This window comes from Phascolarctos cinereus, unplaced genomic scaffold (assembly GCF_003287225.1).
Source record: "Phascolarctos cinereus isolate Bilbo 61053 unplaced genomic scaffold, phaCin_HiC Scaffold_9;HRSCAF=440, whole genome shotgun sequence".
NCBI classification, from domain to species: domain Eukaryota; kingdom Metazoa; phylum Chordata; class Mammalia; order Diprotodontia; family Phascolarctidae; genus Phascolarctos; species Phascolarctos cinereus.
In genome coordinates, this window is record NW_027556402.1 from 146,669,359 (window position 1) to 146,689,354 (window position 19,996).

Below are 19,996 nucleotides of genomic sequence, written 5' to 3' on the forward strand. Positions count from 1 at the left end.
CAATCTATCAACGCTCTTCAATCCTGCCCCGGATGCTGTAGCAACCTTTTTTGTGGGGCAAACTCGTTGAGGAGCCCCACTAGAACAACCTTCTTGCGTTTAGCCCTAGGTCTTATTTTCTTTTACTCAGTATACAATTTAGTTAAAGGCTAACTAACATGGTACAATGGAAACAGCACTGGCTTAAGAGTCAGAGAATTGGGATTCAAGCCCTACTTCTGAGACTTAATACCTATGTGACCTTGGGTAAGTCTATTGCCTCAGTTTCCTCCTCTGTAAATTGAGAGGACTTGGACTTGGTTTCTAAAGTCATTTCAAGATCTAAAGCTATGATCCTAATCTAATTTTTCTTAGCCGTTTCAAAAATAATCATAAGATTACAAACTTACACAATATGTTCTCTGTCTTTTAAATTTTGGTCTGGACCTATAATTTAATTGGTGTAGGGACCTCCTAGGAAAACAAAACAAGACAAAAATGTTCTACCCGTTCAGATTTGCAATTCTGCACAGTTTTAGGGAATTGCCTGGGGACATTGAGAGGTTCAGTGACTTTTTTAGGGGTTCACAATTCCTCGGTGTCAAAGGTATAATTTGAACTCTGGTCTTCCTGAAGCCTAAACCAGCTCTCTACCCTACTACACTTTTCTCACTGTCTTACAAATACTTTTTTGAAGAGAGAAAGAAAGAAAAAAAGTAAGAATGGAGAAAGATACCAAAGGGTTAACTGTTTTCCTTCTTGTTCTGACCTGTCAGGGCATTCTTCCCTTATAAATCACTGAACTATTTAATTTTATTAACAAGACTTTGTTTTTCTATGGTACCTTTCTTCTGAGGTGCTCGGAGCTTCGTGGATATTAGCTCATTCTTTCCATACCCATGTGATGAGGTTAAGGGAACAAATATTATTGTCCCTATTCTAATTGATGGGGAAATAGAGGCAGACACCAAGTAAACTCATTGAAGGTTTTATGTCAGCACTAGAGTCGGTACTAATACCACAGGTTATTAAAGCTTTGTCCAGTTCCCTACCCACTGGACTATATTGCACTGTACCCATCAGAGGTCTGGGTCTTCAGTTTATGTAAAAATTATTTGGATTCTTTATTTCTTTCTCTTTTAGGTATGTGGATGGCTTCCAGGACATATTGATTGGCTACCTAAAGAGTTGCTTTTTCAATTGGTTTTTGGTCGCATCAACCCCTCACCAGTCATGATTCAGCCAGACTTTTCTGAAGACATGGATCCCAGCCCCCAAGCACTATGTGCCACCTGTGGCCAAGCCCACTCCCCAGAGGAGAACCACTTCTACAGCTACGCCGAGGAAGTGGATGATGACCTCATCTGCCACATCTGTCTGCAAGCTCTGCTGGAGCCCCTGGACACTCCCTGTGGCCATACCTACTGCACACTCTGCCTCACCAACTTCTTAGTGGAAAAAGACTTTTGCCCTGTGGATCGCAAGACGATTATATTGCAGAACTGCAAAAAGTCCAGCATCCTAGTGAATAAGCTCTTGAATAAACTTATGGTGACCTGCCCTTTCACAGAACACTGTTCGGAGGTTTTGCAGCGCTGTGACCTTGAATACCATTTTCAGACCAGGTAGGTCCTTTTTTCTCCCCCCCCCCCAAGCAGCTTCAGGAAATCCCAGTTGTCTGGGGAGGCAAGGAAGCTAACTATGTCTCCAAATATCACGGGTGGCTGGCTTCAAGTGCATTCAACAGACTAGGAGAGTCTGGTGTCTTTTTTTTTTTTTTCTGTATAACACGTGGAAAATTCATTTGGAGTGGGAAAACTGTTTAGGTACTTTTGACTAGGATTGAACCTAGGGAAAAAAGCAGGGGAGAGAGGAAAGAGAGGGAGAGGGGAGAAAGAGAAAATAGGGGAGAGAGAGAATTTAAAAAATAATAGAAATCTTTTTTTTACATTCTTTTTTATTTTTTCCCACTTAATAGTATTTTATTTTTCCAATTACATGTAAAGATAGTTTTCAACATTTGCTTTTATAAGATTTTGAGTTCCAAATTAGAAATCTTTTAAAAATAAGATTGATTTGTTCTTATATCACAGTCAGTTTTAACTCCTGCCACCCTGAGTTGAGTCTCCCTTACAACAAAGAAAAACACTAAAGCAAAAGCAATACACATACTTCATCTGAAAAATGTATGCAACATTCTGCCAACATCATCACTACCATCCCCATGGGAAGGGAAGCATGTATCATTATCTGAAAGAGATCATTTTATCTCCAGATTTGTTCCCCATCAACTTTGTCTGAGTTTTACATCTGAGAATGATAGCCTGTAGCTTAGTTTAAAAAAAGATTGACATTTGGTCCAGACAGACATAGTATTTACTGTATATGAGAATTGTAAAGGTTAATGTGACTATTTTTTGAGATGAGAAGGATGGCTTCTTCAAATTAGCTGAAGTAAAATCTTAGCTGTGCTCTGAGTGATTCCTTACATCATGAACCATCCCCAGAGCTTGGGGTGAGTGATGAGATGTGACGTGATGTGATGTGATGTGATGTGATGTGATGTGATGTGTGAGCCTTTGCTGACACTGACTCACCAGTGATGTTTGCTGGCCAATTAAGCTGGACTGTGTTGCATGGGTAACTTTGCATCACTTACCTGTGTGATTTCCAGGGCAAGCACTGTGTCCAATCCCGAGGCATATTTTCTGCTTAGAATGTTTACGATTCTTGGCGAAGGTTGAATGATAATAAATGTTACTGATCATTTTGGAGGAGGCTGACATTTGTCTATACTCCCTCAGTTTTAGAATTGAGAGAATAGATTTTTTTTCTTTAGAAGGTCATATAATGATAATCATATACATTATATAACTATATATGTATATATTTTACTAAACTAATTTCATTGGTCCACAGTGCCTGGCACATAGTAGGTGCTTAATAAATAACTCCCAGTCAACATTATGGGTGCTTGCTCAGTGATTTATAGTCTAAGGTACCTAGGGGACTGGAGGTATTGAGTATCTCTTGACAACTCTATGAAGTTGGTGCTGCGGATATTATTATTGCCACTTTACAGTTAAGGAAACTGAGGGACAAAGAGGGGGTAAGTAGCTTGTCCACAGTTATACGACCACTGTCAGAAGCAATATTTCAACATGGAACTTTCTGATCTCTGCTACGACATGCTGAGTCATTACATCCATAGTATCCATGGTCTGTCTCTGGATCATAGGTATTAAAGGCACGAATATGGGCAAGGCATCCATCAGATGATAGGATGATTCTGTAGTATAGAACTTGACAGTACCCAGCATACCTGTTGAGGAATTTCCTTTAAGAAAGGAAGATTTGGCCTGTATACAATTCTGTGTATGCTCCCCAAACAAGATATGGCAACCAATTCACTGTTTCTCCCAAGATCTGTAGCCTCTAATGCAACATTACATTGGTGATCTATGAAAGTTGCAAACAGGGATACAGTTAATCACTGTCCTTCAATGGGAACTGCTTGCTATAGGAATTGCATTGAAAGGGGCACATGAAGAATGAATGACCCCATAGCGACTGAACAGAACTACAAAAGTAACCCAGTTTAAAGACTTAGCTATTATTTTGCATGGTATTAAAAAATACCAGGAAGGAGATTGAACCCCAAAATGGATTTGAATCATGCTACTTTCTTGAGCTATCTGCCTTAGAGCTCTTTCCCTGGGAACACTAATAATAAATATTTTAGGTAAGTAGTGGAATATTATTAACTTCATTTTATAGAATAAGGAATTGAGGTTCGGAGAGTCTAGAACCATACAACTCATTCGGAGGTGGAAGAAAGATCACTGGGCAGCTAGGTGGCGCTATAGTGCATAGAGTACCAGACCTGGAGTCCAGTAGACTCATTTTCCTAAGTTCAAATCCAGCCTCAGACACTTACTAGCTGTGTGACCCCAGGCAAGTCATTTAACCCTGTATTTCTCAGTTTCCTCATCTGTAAAATGAGCTGGAGAAGGAAATGACAAACCATCCCAGTATCTTTTCCAAGAAAACCCCAAATGGGGTCACGAAGAGTCGAACACAACTAAAAAGTGACTGAACAATAACCACAAACACTATCTAGGTGACCCTGGGCAAGTCACTCTTTGTCTCAGTTCATCTGTAAAATGGGGACAATAATAATGTCTACTTCCCAGGGCTGTTGTGAGGATCAAATGAGATGATAATAATTGTGAAGCACTTAGCACAGTACCTGGAACATAGTAAGTGTGCTTTATAAATGTGAGCTATGATTACTATTGGATTTAGATTCTGAGGCCCCGCCACATATTGCTTGTCAATTCTGTGGGACTCAGTTTCCTTATCTGCAAAATGAGTGGGTTGGACCCAGGGGTAGGGAATCTGTGGCCTTCCGGGTGCAGGTTTCCCACCCCTGTCTAGTCACTAGACAGTCTCAAAGATTTTCTAGATGTATGACCTTAAATGTTTGAGCCAGGCCTCAGGCTCGTGTTTTCTGCCTCAGAGAACAGGGCCCTTGACACTGCACAGTGCTGTCCTTTTAGGAAGGAAGGTCCCTCTGGAGTGAGTTGTTCTCTTATGTTTGAACCCTTCCACATTTCAGTTTTCTAAGTGGGTTAGAACCAACCTTTCCTCCAACACGTGCAAGGCATCACATACCCAATACTTTTCTTTTCCCATGGTTTCCATGATGGAGGTTAAGAATCTGAGGTTAGTCGACTCAAATATCCCTTTTGGCCTTGGGCAAATCTCTGAGTCTTTATGCTCCCCAGTCTTCACCTACGGGCTTGAAATAATACTTACACGTTCTTAAGATCCTCACTGGGGATCTTAAGATGATTAAGCTGTTAATACCGCTCTAGTTCCTTGAACTTGAAAGCAGGAGATTATGGGGCCGGATTGTTTTCTTTAGCAGCGTACTCTTACTTGGGAACAATCCTATTTGAAGTCTTGAGGGCTCTGCTGGAGGTAGGTATTTGGATGCCGTGGGGTAAGCTTGTCAGTTTTTTAAACATTTTATAGTTTTAATTTATTAAGTATAGCTTTTGCCTTTTAAAAAAAGGTACTTTAGGTAGGCTAAGATTTCTTCAAGTTGGATACAATGAGAAAATTTTGAAAACCACAAGTGTGGGTATGAATATAGACTATAAATTAAAGAGATTCTTTTCAGTAGGGGCTAGTGTCAAGAAAACTTGGAACTGCAAGCTTTGAACCCTGGAAAATGGAAACATCAGGCCTTGAACCTCCTCATGTTTAAATAAAAAAAAAGCCTTGAATAAAGGGAAAATATTTTTAAAATTTCCTTTAACCAGGTACTTCATTTTTCTTCCTTCCAAGCAGATATTTTTTTTTAATTCTTTTTTAAATTTTTTAATTAATTTGTTTTAATTTATTAACAATCACTTCCATAAGCTTTTTGGTTTTGTTTTTTTGTTTGTTTTGTTTTTTAGGCAATTGGGGTTAAGTGACTTGCCCAGGGTCACACAGCTAGTTAAGTGTCAAGTGTTTGGTCTGAGGCCAGATTTGAACTCAGGTACTCCTGACTGCAGGGCCGGTGCTCTGTCCACTGTGCCACCTAGTTGCCCCCTTTTTGTTTTTTTGTTTTTGTTTTTGTTTTTTTCCATAAGCTTTTGAGTTTTAAATTTTTCTCCCTCTTTCTCCCTACCTCCCTCCCCAAGACTGTGCACGATCTGATATAGTCAAGCAGATATTTTCAACCTGGATTTCAGGGGGTCTATGAAATTGAGTGGAGAAAAAACATTAACATCTTTGTTTTCACTAGCCTTTGTTTTCTTTTGTATCATCATCATCACCTAGCATTTTTTGCAAATATCTCATTTTATCCTCAAAACAACCTTGGGAGGTAGGTGTTATTACTACCACCTCTTCAGAGAAGGGTTCCATCAGCTTCACTAGACTGCCAAAGGGGTCCACAACACACACACACACACACACACACACACATACAATTAAGGAACCTCTGCTTTGAAGGAAGAAATTGATGTTTCAGAAATATTTCTGCCCTGGGCCAAAGCCTCTATTAGAAGCTATTAATAAGGCCACTGCTTATAAGAGCCAAAGTCTTTGAATCACATGTTGTGTTCAGGTAGTAGGATAGCAAATTCTGCTGCTGTTTTTCCCAGGAATCTTGCACTTAGTAAACAACTTTAGTCAAAGGACTTTAGGTAAACCAAGTTAAATATAAATCTTTGGGTAAAAACTATACTTTCTGCTTAGAAGTAGGGATGCAAATTACTTTGCCTTATGCAGACGGCCTGGCCAGAGAGCTCTCAGGCTGCTGTTTCTGATTCCAAGCCCCAGCACTCTCCTGGGGGAGCTCTGAGACTGTGAACTACTGTTTGAAAGCTCTGACCTCTGACCTCCCCCAAAGCTCACACACTGTCACTGAAGGGATCACGTGCAAAGAATTTCCAATAGAATTGGTTGGCTTGTTGGTCAGATAGCAGCCTTCCCCCACAGAAAGGCCTTGCTAATAATTGCAGTAAGGGGAGAAGTAGTTAAGTCAATCTAAGGCACTTCTTGACCCTGGGAATCAACTCTTTTTTTAAAGAGGGTGTAGAGGTCGTGCTTTTATTTCACTGATATTAAGAGGATGTGTAGTGAAATTAAGATCTTGACTGTCTTACAAAATCCCTGTTGATATGGTATTCATTGATCATCCACAATAGACTAGATTCTGAATAAAGGTAGAAGAAGCTTGTATAAAGATGTGATGCCCTTTGAAGAAAGAGCACTTTTTCATTTTGTTTTTGAAATTGTCCCTTTTATTGTTATCTTTTGGTTTTATATCTCCTCATCCCCACTCACTGTCAGCCCTTAAAACAAAAATAGAATGGAAAGAGAAGAAAATAAGCATTTCGACAAATCTAACCAACACATCAACTGAGTCTGACGTGCTGAGTTATGTACTGGTGGTCCCCTATCTCTGCAAAGATGTTCTTATTTCTTTGGAGACAAGCTTGGTCAATGTAACCATACAGTGAAGAATCGGCATGTTAAAAAGATGAGAGAAGACCAACACACCCCTTGCTGTGACAGTAATATATAAATTCAGGGATTGGCTTAGTTAATAAGACAAGGGCAAATATCTTCAGTCTCTCCTTTAGTAAGTACTGTGCCCAGGAGGAATGGGGACCAGCTGGGCTTTAGGAGACTATAGGCCTTTAGGAGATCTAGGCTTCTACTTCTGCTTACAGAGTATAAAGTTTGAGCAAGTCTAAGTCCCTGAGCCCAGCCTCTGTGGGGTTCTTCATTTCAGAGAATATTTTCCCCTTCATTTTCAAGTGAGTCTCAGAGACTTGAGGCTAAGTGAGTTGCCATGTTGAAGTCTTTTTCTGCCCCCATAACAGAAAGGAGCTCTCCATTAACCATGGGGATGATGGGACAGAAGGCCACTGCTGCTATATTTAGGGAAGTCAGGTATGACTACCCTCCGTGGGTGAAAATTCCTGGCTTGACTGGAGAGCCATAACAGAGATGTGCTGAGTCAGGTTGGCAGAGCAAAACACCATGTTCTTTTGGTATTAGTGGAGCAAGCTCATGAATGGTCTTTGTTTGTTTTTTTGCTGGTGAGGTGATGAAAGAAAATGTCCTTTAGTAGACCAACCACAAGCTTGTATAGCCAGTCTTCTGAGGAGAGGAAGAATAAAATTATACATCCGTTAGGTCAACTCCTAACTACAACTGGGATTTTCATTCCAAAACAAAGATTCTGTAGATGATCAAGTCAGGTTTGATCTAATTTTACTGGGCTTATAAATGATCTTATGTTCCATAGAGAAAAAAAAATTATCGAAGAGATGGTAGTCCTCTACTTTGCCCTAATCAGTAATGTGTACAATTCAGGTGAGGCATTTTAGGAATCAATCAATAAACATTTATTAAGCACCTATTGTGCACCAGGCACTGTGCTAAGCACTGGAGATACAAAAAGGCAATCCCTGCCCTCAAGGAACTTAAGACTCTGATGGGGGAGACAACATGCAAACAAGTATATACAAAGGAAGCTATATACAGGATAAATAGAAGATAATTAACCTAAGGAAGGCACTGGAATTAAGAGGGATTGGGGAAAGTAGAAGGTGGAATTTTAGTTGAGATTTAAAGGATGGCAGGGAGATCAGTAGTTGGAGTAGAGGAGGGAGAGCATTTCCAGGCATGGAAACCCCTACTTGGGGTTTTCTTTGCAGAGATACTGGAGTGGTTTTGCCATTGCCTTCTCCAGCCATTTTACAGATGAGGAAACTGAGGCAAACAGGGTTAAGTGACTTGCCCAGGGTCACACAGCTAGTAGGGGTCTGAGGCCAGAATTGAACTCAGGAAGATGAGTCTTCCTGACTCCAGGCCTGATACTATCCACTGTGCCACCTAGCTGCCCCTGGGAGGTGAATTAGATTTGTTCTATTTGGCCCAGGGGAAACTGAAGTAGGAGAAATGGGTGGAAATTACAAGAAGGCCAATTTGGGCCTGATGTATAGAGAAACTTCTAATTCTAGCCATTGGAAAGTAAAACGAGGTGTCTCAGACGACAGCAGCTTTCTGCTCACTGACAATCTTTAAGCAAAGGCTGAGTGAGGATTCTAAACCTGTTGTAGATTCTACAACATAGAGAATTCTTGTACGAGTATGGATTGGCTTTGATGGCCTCAGAAGCTCCTCTTCTATTTTTCCTACGCTGACATTCTGTGATCATTTTGCTTCTCAGTTACCTCTTTCTACTTTTGGAAATATCCAGGGGAATTTTTCTGAGCAGCAAGCTAGGGGTGAAAGATTATTATTCCTTATGTCAGGAAATACAGTTTGTCTTGAACTTGAAGGTTAGACTTGGAAAGACTAGGCACAAAGAGCCTTTTTTCTTAGTGACCAACACATTTTAAAAGAAAGGACTCTCTAGCTTGGGTTGGGGCTAAAAGAAAAATGATGAAGTGAAGCCAGCAACGGCCGAATGACTGCAATAAACCCCTATTCGGTCTCGCCACCTACAGTCTTTAGTGACCTTCGAGGTCCATATCAGTCAGCAAATGTGATATAGCATCCAAATGAGCTAGTACAGACTTGGGCATAGCTTAAGGAGGTGATGGTCCCCCTGTGCTCAGCCATCTTTAGACCTCTTCAGGAATTTTTGTGTTCCACTCTGGGCACCACAGTGATAAGCTTGAGGATGTCCAGAGGACAACTCTATTACATATCATATGAAGATTGTTTGAAGGAACTGGGCATGCTTAGTCTGGGGAAGAGAAGCCTCTCGAGACATGATCACCGTCTTCAAGTATCTGAGGGAATGTGCCACGCAGGAGGAACTAAGTTTATTTTCTTTGACCCCAGAGGATAGAACCAAAAACAAGGAGTAGAAGTTACAAAGAGCCAATGTATGCTGGATGTCAGGAAAATCTTCCTAACAGGTGTCAGAAAGTGAATGGATTCCTCATACAGGGGATGGCTTTCACCTTTTTGGAAGTCTGCAAGAAGAGGTTGGATCACTACTTGTTGGATTTGTTATAATAGGGCCATTTATGCATTGGATTAGATTGATGCAGAAAGGCCTTCTGACTGTCAAATTCTGTGGGGTTTTTTTATGATTTTGTGAAGTCTTTCCTCACTCAAATTCATCTTCAACACAGCTGACCAAGTAATTTTCCTAAAGCACAGATCTAAGTTATTCCCCCTACTCAGAAAATTACAATGTCCCCTGATTATCTCTAGGGTACGATATAAACTTCTGTTTGGCCTTTAAAGTTGCTCACAACATGGAACCTTCCTTTTGTAAAAATTAGTCTGCCCTTCCCTCTATTTTCCTCTGCCTCCCATAGAACAAATCATGGAACCAATTGAACAAAAATTTAGCCCTCAATACATAGTCACATAGTCTGGCAAAGCAAATACATGTCTGAAAATGTATGTATTTGATTCCATATCTAGGATCCATCCCCTCTTGACCAGCACCTCCTGACATCCTTGGCTTCATTCAAGACTGAGCTCAAGTGCCATCTTTTTTTTTTTTGTGAGGCAAGTTAAATGACTTGCCCAGAGTCACACAACTAGTAAGTGTTATGTGTCTGAGACCAGATTTGAACTCAGGTCCTTCTGACTCCAAGGCTGGAGCTCTATCCACTGCACCACCTTGCTGCCCTTCAAGTGCCATCTTCTTAAGGAAGCCTGTCCTCGTTCCCCTAGCTTCTGGTGCCTTCCCACACAAAGTTTCCTCATGTTTGCTTTGCATGGGTCTTTTATATATATATATACATATATATACATACACACACACACACACATACACACACATATATGTTGTCTCCTCTGTTAGAATGTAAGCTCCCTGAGGACAAGTTCTATGTTGCTTTTGTCTTTATGTCCTCAGTGCTTAGCATTGTGCCAGTCATATAGTAAATACTTAATAAATGTTTGTTGGTTGGCTAGATTGAATTGGAGATTGGGTTTCTAGTCACAAAAGGCAGTATGACAATTAGAAAAACAGAAAATTAGCCTCCATTTTCTTAGCTCTTTGTGCTTTCTAAAGTGCTTTCCTATCCATTAACATAATTCCATTCTCATAAAGCATGCTGAGGTAGGTAATGCAGGTACTATTATCCCCATTTTCCAGATTAGAAGGCAAAAGGCCAGATTACTTGCCCAAAGTGAGTGGTATAGACAGGATAAGAACCCTAGTCTCATAACTTCCTTCCTAAGGATTACTGCCCTACCACGCTGTCTTTCTTTCTATCACTGTTGGCATACACCCATCTCCCTTTATCCCCAGATAATTGGGCTTTAAGGACTGATTCAGAGATTTTGGAGCCCAAATTCCTAGCAGTCATCCTCATAAGCTTTTTCTCTTTTCCCTATGAGCTCCAGTTTGTTATGACTGCAGAGTTTTGTGCTTGTTGTTAATAGAACCATTTATCTCTGCTGACTCAGTTGGCAAAGTCAGTTCAACTGGAGCTGGCAAACTGGATTCCAGGCTCACTTCATGAGTCTTGGATGCAGGAAGGACATTCCCTGTAGGTAGCTGGTTATGTGACATAATCAGCACGGAGGTAAACAGGACCTAGCATCTCCATGAATCATAGAATCTTAGAGCTGGGAAACACCTTGAAATCATCTGGTCTTCTGCCTTCAGATACACGTGGTATTATGCTCATTTTGTCAGATGAGGCAGCTTAGGCCAGAGGAATTATGGGACTTTCTTGGGGTCAGATAGCAAGTGGCAGAATAGTCTTCAGTTGATCGGTAGGGAAGGAAAAATCCCTGTGATTCCACTGACCACCAGAGTCATTGTTCCGTTGGAACTACTTCCCTCAGTGCCCTTTATCATCCTGCAAGATAGAAACACAGGTAGCTATTTTTCAAGGCCAGTTTTCAAAATTAGCCTGGAAGCCGATCTCGAGCTTAATTTTATCAAGCATAGCTTTTAGACATGTTAATTGTGCAAGCCACAAAATGTCCATTGAAACAATAAATAGGAAGTAACGTGAATTCCTAAACACAATGGCCCACTTGCTCTTCTGCACACATAGCATGTCATCTCCCACCTCCATGTCTTTGCCTTGGCTGTCCCCCTTGCCAGATACGCTTTCTCACTTCCACCTCTTAGTTTTCCTGGCTTCCTTCAAAACTCAGTTCAAATCTTAACTTCTGTAGGCCTTTCTGGATCGCTTCCCCCAGCCCCTAACTCCACCTCCAGCTGACAGTGCCTTGCTCTCTGACATTACATTCTATGCACTCTGCATATATCTTATATGTATCTAGTAGTTACATGTCTCATAATGTGGATTCCTTAAAGACAGGCACTTTTTTGGGGTGTGGGGAGGGGTTGTTCATTTGCTTTTCCCTCCACTTAATAGTATTTTATTTTTTCCAATTACATGTAAAGATAATTTTCTGTCAATGCCAGGCATGTGTTTCATTGTTGTTGAATCATTTCAGTCATGTCCAACTCTTCCTGACACCATTTGAGGTTTTCTTGGCAAAGATACTGGAGTGATTTGCCATTTCCTTCTCCAGCTCATTTTACAGATGAGAAAACTGAGGGCAGACAGGTGAAATGATTTGCCCAGGATCACATAACTAGTAAATGTCTGAAGCTGAATTTGAACTTGGGTCCTCCTAACACCAGGAACTGGTGCTCTGTCCCCTGTACCACATAATTGCCCAGGCACATTGTAAATGCATAATAAATAGGTGTGTGGACAAACTGACAAATAGCTGAAGATAACAGTGGAAATTCAAAATTCTCTGGTCATGCTTTTGATCCAAATCCAAATTTTGGGAATTTTGTTATACAAAACAAAGGAATCAGTAAAGAAATATTGTTAATTTCATTTAGTATATAGTTACTTAGCACCTATGATATATGAGGCATTATACTCTGTAGTGCTGCAGAGAAAATGAGGAGTGAAGTTTAGTCTCTGCCTTCAAGGAGATTACAATTTGGTTTTGGTACAATGACAAATAACTATAATCTACAAAGCAAAATACAATGAGGCTTTAAGGGAAGTATTTTAAAAATGAGCTTGGGGTTCGGGAGAGAGAGAGAGAGAGAGAGAGAAAGAGAGAGAGAGAGAGAGGACACTTTGTTGGGGGAAATCAGGTAAAGTTTCTTGAAAAAAGCGGCATTTGAAGGAAGGGGAAGAGTTTGACAAGTGGAGGTATCCAATATTACACTACCACTTAGAAATGTTTAACAAACTAAATAAAAGTACAATAAAATCTAGATAATGTTAATTTGTGGTTTTCTCAGTCAATATGCATGCTGGCATCTATCTACTTTAGTTTCTATCTACTCTAGTCATATCAGATAGTCATTTAAAGTGAAATACTTGTAAAGCGCTTTGTTAACCTTAAAGTCTTATATAACTGTTAATTATTTTTTATATCACATCTCCTTCAGAGATAACAGTTATATACAGGATAATCATAGTCATAGATGACATTTTTAAAAATAGTATTTTTTTCCAATTACATGTAAAGATAGTTTTCAACATTCATTTTGGGGGGGGGCTAGGCAATGGGGTTAAGTGACTTGCCCAAGGTCACACAGCTAGTAAGTGTTATGTGTCTGAGACCGCATTTGAACTCAAGTCCTCCCGACTCCCGGGCCAGTGCTCTATCCATTCCACCATCTAGCTGCCTCTCAACATTCATTTTTGAAAGACTGAGTTTTTCTCCCTCCCCAAGATGGCAAGCAATCTGATATAGGTTATACATGTACAATCATGTTAAACATATCTCCACATTAGTCATGTTGTGAAAGAAGAATCAGAACAAAAGGGAAAAAACCACAAGAAAAGAACATAAAATGCAAAACAAGTGAAAATGATATACCTGGTTCTGCATTCAGACTCCAGAGTTCTTTCTCTGGTTGTGGTCAGCACCTTCCATCACGAGTCCTTTAGAATTGTCCTGGATCGAGGCATTGCATAGCTGACATTTTTAGAGCACTTTATGGTTTACACACATTTGGGTCCTCTCAACACACCTGTGAAGTAGATGCTATTATTATCCCCATTTTACAATTAAGAGTACTGAGGTTCTAAGAGGTTGTGATTTGCTCAGGATCACATAACTGAAAAGTGTCTGAGGTAGGATTTGAACCCAGCTCTTCTTGTCTTAAGTCCAGTACTTTAGCCACTACCCCTCATGATTCTAGGAAAGCCTAGATAATAATAAGATAATAATAAGCCAAAATAACTATTAAGGTGGATGTTAGCCCTATCTCCAAACCCCGGGATTTGTACATACCTCTGCGCAAGCTGACTTCAAGCTCCCCTGGGAGCTGCAACGATCTTAAAGGGAAGGAGGGGAGTGATTAGAACATTGTATCTTTTTTTTTTAATCTTCTTGCTACTTTTCTGCCTGGAATAGATCTGATTAGGAGGATAAGATGGGGAAAGTACAAGGTAATATTTGTTCTCCACCTTGGTCTCTGTTTCTCTTTGTCTCTCTTGCTATACACGCACACATACACACACACACGCACACACGCACATGCACACACACATCTACTTTTAATATATGCATTCACTGGAGTTGGCATTATGAAAATACCCTTGGTTGCTATTAAAGACACTTGTATATTGAAGTGTCTGATTCCATGGTGAATGCAAGTCTCCAGGAACAGTGCTATCACACGTCCATTTGGTGCAGGAGTTTTGCTTTTGGGAGGTGCAACGTGTGGCAGAATTCCCTTTCCTGTTGCATGCTTACTCATGCTGGGTGGGGGTTTGATATGCCATGCTCCTACTCTCCTGATAACGCATCTGCTTCTGGCCAGTGATGTAAATGTACCAGCTGCTTCCAGAGAACCACTCTGAATCCTGCAGGAGGAAGAGGCCGGTCGAGCATCAGTCTATTCTGCAGCCTAGCCCTCTCTTCCCCAGCCACTCAGTGTTGTCTCTTCATCCTCGCCTCGCCTCACCTCTGCCTGTCTGAGAATCAGACTGAGTAATCCTCTTACAAGCCAGTGATTTCTCAGTGTAGCTTATTGTAAGGGTTTTAGGGCTGCTGCAGGACGGGTTGCTGATTTACGGTGCAGGGGAGAGGTTTGGCCACAATAGGAGCTGGAAGGTGTGTGTCCCCCACGGTGGCCAGACAGAAAGTGGCCAGGAAGAAAGCACAGAAAATGAAGGCTCTTCTCTTACTGGTCTTGCCTTGGTTAAGTCCTGCAAACTACATTGACAATGTGGGCAACCTTCACTTCCTGTACTCAGAACTGTGAGTACTCACAGTGGCTGTGTGTGTATGTATGTGTGTATGCATGTGGGTCTGTGGGTCTGTCTCCCTGTGCCTGCATCTGTATCATACCTCTCTTGAGTGGGATAAATCCTATGTACACAACATGCCTGATGGAACAAAACCTCCTGCCTGCATCTTAAAGCAACATGGCCGATTAAACAAACAAACAAAATCTGTGCCTGATTTAACAAACAATGAAAAGCAAAGAGATGTGAATGTGGGCAGAGCTCATTCAGCAAGAATTGTTCAGGTTCCTATGCCACCTTTGCTGGGGGTTTTTTTATCCGTTTATTTTTAAGTGGTCTGCCTTTTTTCAATAAATGCATCTCCTCCTTCCATAAATAGAACCAAAGAGGAGCCGAGCACAGAGTATGCATGTGAGCATCTGTCTCATCTCCAGCTTCTATCAGCTGCTTCTATTTGATAGGGAAGATGCTTGCCTAAATACACATTTACTATCCTAACAGGGGGAAGACACCTTTGTTTGTTTTATAGAACCTCTAAGAAAAAAAGAATATGTATTCATCTTTTATGAGAGAAAATAATCCACAGAGCAAACCTCAAGCCATGCTATTGTCTGAATCTGGCTGTTGGTAAGCTTTGAAGGAAGGTTGCAGGAGCAATGTTCCTGGCTTCTAGCAAACAAATAAATAGTTCTTCTAAATCTGCCTCAGCTATTTGGAGCATTTATAAAAATGCATTTCATTTGACTAATCAATGGGTTCCCAACAACTAGGAAAACAGTCATCTGGACTCAGAGGAGATATAAAAATAGCCCCAGTAAGCTCGCTGGTGATGCATGCAATGAGTGTCAATGGGTAATTTTGAACAGGAATTACAAATAGATAACAGGCTATACAATCACAGTGAGTAAACATGGTTATGATTGACAGTGAAGACAATGATAGCACCAGAGAACATGTGGAGATAGCCAAAGGTGCCTTTTAAATCAGGGAATCCAGCCACTGAAAACACAGATGCTGATTGTTCTGGGATGTTGGCTGAACTGTGGAATCATGCAATTCTCAGGATTTTCTGGTTATACCTTCCTGGAGGTAAAGCCAGGTTTTTAACATTGGCTAAGAATGTTTAAAGGGAAAATCTCTTGACTAATGCAGGCTAAACCAAACCTAAACTCGGTGAGCATCACCAAAGCAAACTAGGACATTGCAAAATGTTTTTCTAGAAAAGCAAATGCTGCTAGGATGAATCGCGGTCGCAGAAAGACCCATAACCCCTTCTGTGCAGATTGCTAACTATACCATACTACAAGTTCAAATACCACAGCTGCCAAAGAATTCTCCCCTTTCCTTATTTCTCTCTCCTTCTGCCATTTTACAAATGAAGAAACTGAGGCCTAGAGAGATAAAATGATTTACTGGAGGGTATACAGCCAGTCTAATATCAGAGGGGAGAGAACAGAAAAGTAGCACATAAGTCATCATGGGATTAATCCCAGCTTGAGAAACCGATGTAAATCAGTCACTTGCTTGTCAGGCCATTGCCTTCTGATTCCACTTACCATCCCTCAGACTTCCCCGACCAAAATACTCTGCTCTGGCCAACTATCCCTTATATGTCCTTTTCCTCAATTAGAATGTAAGCCTTGAGCCTGGTACAGTGCCTAAGGTATAGAAATGACTGCTTAATAAATATTCATTCGCTAAGAAAACAAGATCAGCTTCAGGAGTTGAGCCTGGAGCTAATTCCACTGTGGCTGCCATAAACACAAAATAACTTTAACGAAAACCCCCAAGAGAATCTCAGAGGACTGAATTTACAGAATTCCAAAGGATGTTTTTTTTCCCCTTTTGTCCCCAGTGCTTGGTACAGTGCCAGACATATAGGTGCTTAATAAGTGCTGGTGAGATTAGAAACCCCCACATCTCATATTTTCAACATAAAAGGGCAGTGAGACCAAGCTGGGGAGGAAAAAAAACCTCTGGATTTGACTTCCAGATTGACATTCTTGTTTGTTTCTTCCTCAAATCAATCATTTATTAGCCATGTGATTATTGACAGCTCACTTAGTCTGTGTGAGCGTTCCAGTCTTCTCATCTGTAAAATGGAGATAAACCTGCACATACTGCCTACCCTTAAAAGGCTATCTTAAGGAAAGTGCTTTGTCATTGGGAATTACTGCTATTATCATTTGGTAGCAAGAAGTCTAGGGACAGCTAGGTGACATAGTGGCTAGAGTGCCAGGCTTGGAGTCTGGAAGACGGGAGTTCAAATCTAGCCTCAAACACTTATTAGCTGTGTGACCCTCAGCAAGTCACTTCAACCTGTTTGCCTCAGTTTCCTCACCTGTAAAATAAGCTGGAGAGGGAAATGGCAAACGCATTCTAGTATCTTTGCCAAGAGAACCCCAAATGGGGTATGAAGAGTTGGACAAGACTGAAATGACTGAAGAACAGCAGCAGCTACGGCTAGAATTCCTAATATGAGTGGCTTTGTCATGTATCCTCCAGCTTGAAAATTCTCTATGGTCTTTCAAACCCATTGCTACCACCTTTGATGACACTCTCTTTTTCTCTTTCGGCCCCTTAGTGCCTTCTTTGCTATATTCCACTTCTGGTACTTATATCGTCTTTATCTTTACCATCCAATGCATTGACTTCCAGTTCTTTACTGGATGAATCCCCGTTCAGGAATTTGAACATTTTGTTTTATGACTTTGAAGAGCAATGAGGAAGCTGTGCTTTATTTTCTGCAAGTTGTGTGTGTGAGAGTGTGTGTGTATATGACAGCATGTGTATATGATCCTGTATATGTTTGGGGTGGGGAAGAGGGAAGGAATGGGGGAGTGGAGATGCTCTGGCTATTGACCCCTCGTGAAGCTGTTTTTTCATCTGTTTATATTGGGTGCTTCTGAATGGGTTGTTGCTGTGTGGTCTCAGTGGGTGGGTGGGGGGTGGATTATGATTTTCAAAATGAAGTTACAAACTATACTGTTGATGAAGAATGAAAAGCTCCTTTTTATTATTGTTTGTTGTAGACTGTAGAGCTTCACAGGAAGTTAGGAAATGTCAGCTTAACTCATATTCATAAAAATATTTTCAGTTTTCAAATATCAGTCCTGGTGAATTATTGCCAAAAGAGGGAAGGGAAAAAAAATGATCATTCATTCCTCCCAACTTCCTCTATCTAGTGAAACTAGCACAGGGCATCTGGGGCTTCTTCCAGGCATCAGCATCAAGGAGGATTCCTTCCTCCTCCTCCTTCCCTCTCACTCCATAGAGCATCGGTCATCAATTGCCACCCCCACCCCCCTTCCCTCACCTGGTCCCTGGCTGCCACACCCAGGGTCCTGAGGCCATTACATCTCTCCTCTAGGGCCTAGTTACCCACCAGCACTGAACTCCATTACCCCTTCCCCTGCCCCCCGGAAATGCTGTCTGGCCTGACTGAGACGCCTGAGGTCTAGTGTGAGGGATCAGTTGGGGGTGAGGAGATGAGCAGCAAAGGCAAAATCACTGGTTATTCCTTCATTCCTTCTCTCCTCTTCCCCCTCCCCCAATTCCAGGAAACTGGGCTAGAATCAGGACAATATACAATATAGAAATAAGATGTGCAATATACAAATTCTGGTACTCATCACACCTCTCTCAGAGTAATCAGGGTCACACAGCTAGTAAGTGTCTGAGGCAAGATTTGAACTTGGGTCTTCCTGACTTCGGGCCTGGTGCTCTACCCACTGTGCCACCTAGCTACCCTCAAGGGTATATAACCAGTCTAATATCAGAAGGGAGAGAAAGAAAAACGACACATAAGTGATCATAAATTTAATCACCCTTCACACTTTTTTTTCTATCATCCTCTACTCTCCACTATTTTTTAAAAAACCTTTTTTCACTTTAGATCTCTTCCTTTCCCATTCTTTCCACAGACTAGTTTTCTCTGAAACCTAGCCACCTCCTCAGGTCACCACACCTCTTAGTACCCTCCTCAAGGCCAGCTACTTCTTCCCCTAAAACAGAATACATCTCTGGCAGACTCCTTGCTCCCCACCACCCATTTTTAATTAATTAATTTATTTTTAGTTTCCAACAGTCACCTCCATAAGCTTTTGAGTTTTAAATTTTCTCCCTCTCCCTCTCCCCCCATCCCCCAAGACGGCACGCAATCTGATATAGGCTCTACGTATACATTCCTATTAAATGTATTTTCATCTTAGTCATGTTGTAAAGAGGAATTAGAACCAATAGGAGGAACCACCAGAAAGAGGAAACAAAACACAACAGAAGAAAAAAAAATAGAGCAAATAGTATGCTTCAATCTGCATTCAAACTCCATAGTTCTTTCTCTGAGGCCAGATTTGAACTTAGGTCCTCCTGAATTCAGGTCCGGTGCTCTATCCACTGTGCCACCTAGCTGCCCTGAGACACTTTTCTTCCCCAGTAAAGTCTGTACCTGAGTCACAACCCCTTCTCCCCAATCCCTGCCCCTGTTGGGGTACCTTGGCCTCCAAAATCCCTAGCCTCACTCAGTTAAGCTCTCATCAGATGCTAGAATTCTTAGTTATGGCTCTGTATATACAGCACTGGTTTTCCTGAGCAGAGAAGTTTTGTTCCAGTTGTAATTTAGTTTCAGAACATTAAAATGAGTGATTTCAATATCATTACTTCAGTCATTTGATGCTAGGGGGAAATAAGGCCCAGGAATGAGAGGCTGTCAGAGTATAAGGTCAGGGAACCCCTGGAGCTGTAGGGCTGGTTTTCTGACTACATAGGACAGGCTGCAGAAATCAGAGACTCTGAACATGGGATTCATACAATTAGAGTATTCACAAACCAACCCGAGAAAGCACACCTCTGACTAATTACACCTACCAAGCTGGAGCAAAAAGTTTCACCTCTGGGTTCGCACTCCCAAAATAACTTTAAATGAAGCACAGCTGGTCTGATTCTCCCTCTCCCTTCCCCTCTTCACCACGGCACTTTGTTTATATGTGAGAAAATGTCAGCCTGGGTGAGTTTTATGTAGCTTCAAGCCCTTGTCTGGGATCCCCAAGCTTTGCCAACCTTAGGTCAAAGTTGTATATGGACATTTGTTTAGAATTGACTTTCTCTTTCTCCTGGTTTTAGCCAGGTGTTACATAATGAGCCAGGTAACTCAAGATTTAAAAATTTTTTTAAAGCTTGAAAGTGTTTTGAAATGAATGATTTTATTAAATGGCAAGACATCTACTCTGCTGTAAACTTGTCACAATTTTATATGTTTTTGACTCTTTGAGAGGAGGTGTGTGTGT

The 19,996-nt window shown here is 41.1% G+C and overlaps 1 protein-coding gene across 4 annotated transcripts in view; it reads left to right on the top strand.

The window, feature by feature from the left end:
- The window catches only part of LNX1 (ligand of numb-protein X 1), a 228,879-nt gene that overhangs the window by 105,376 nt on the left and 103,507 nt on the right, over nucleotides 1-19,996 (top strand). For 3 of the 4 annotated variants that reach the window (XM_020989954.2, XM_020989947.2, XM_020989971.2), the window contains one exon: nucleotides 1,123-1,604. In XM_020989954.2, the coding sequence (XP_020845613.1) occupies nucleotides 1,213-1,604 (392 nt within the window). In that variant the 5' untranslated portion in view covers nucleotides 1,123-1,212. Of the gene's footprint in view, nucleotides 1-1,122; nucleotides 1,605-14,268; nucleotides 14,725-19,996 lie in introns of those variants that run through there. The other variant, XM_020989991.2, reaches the window with a different exon arrangement.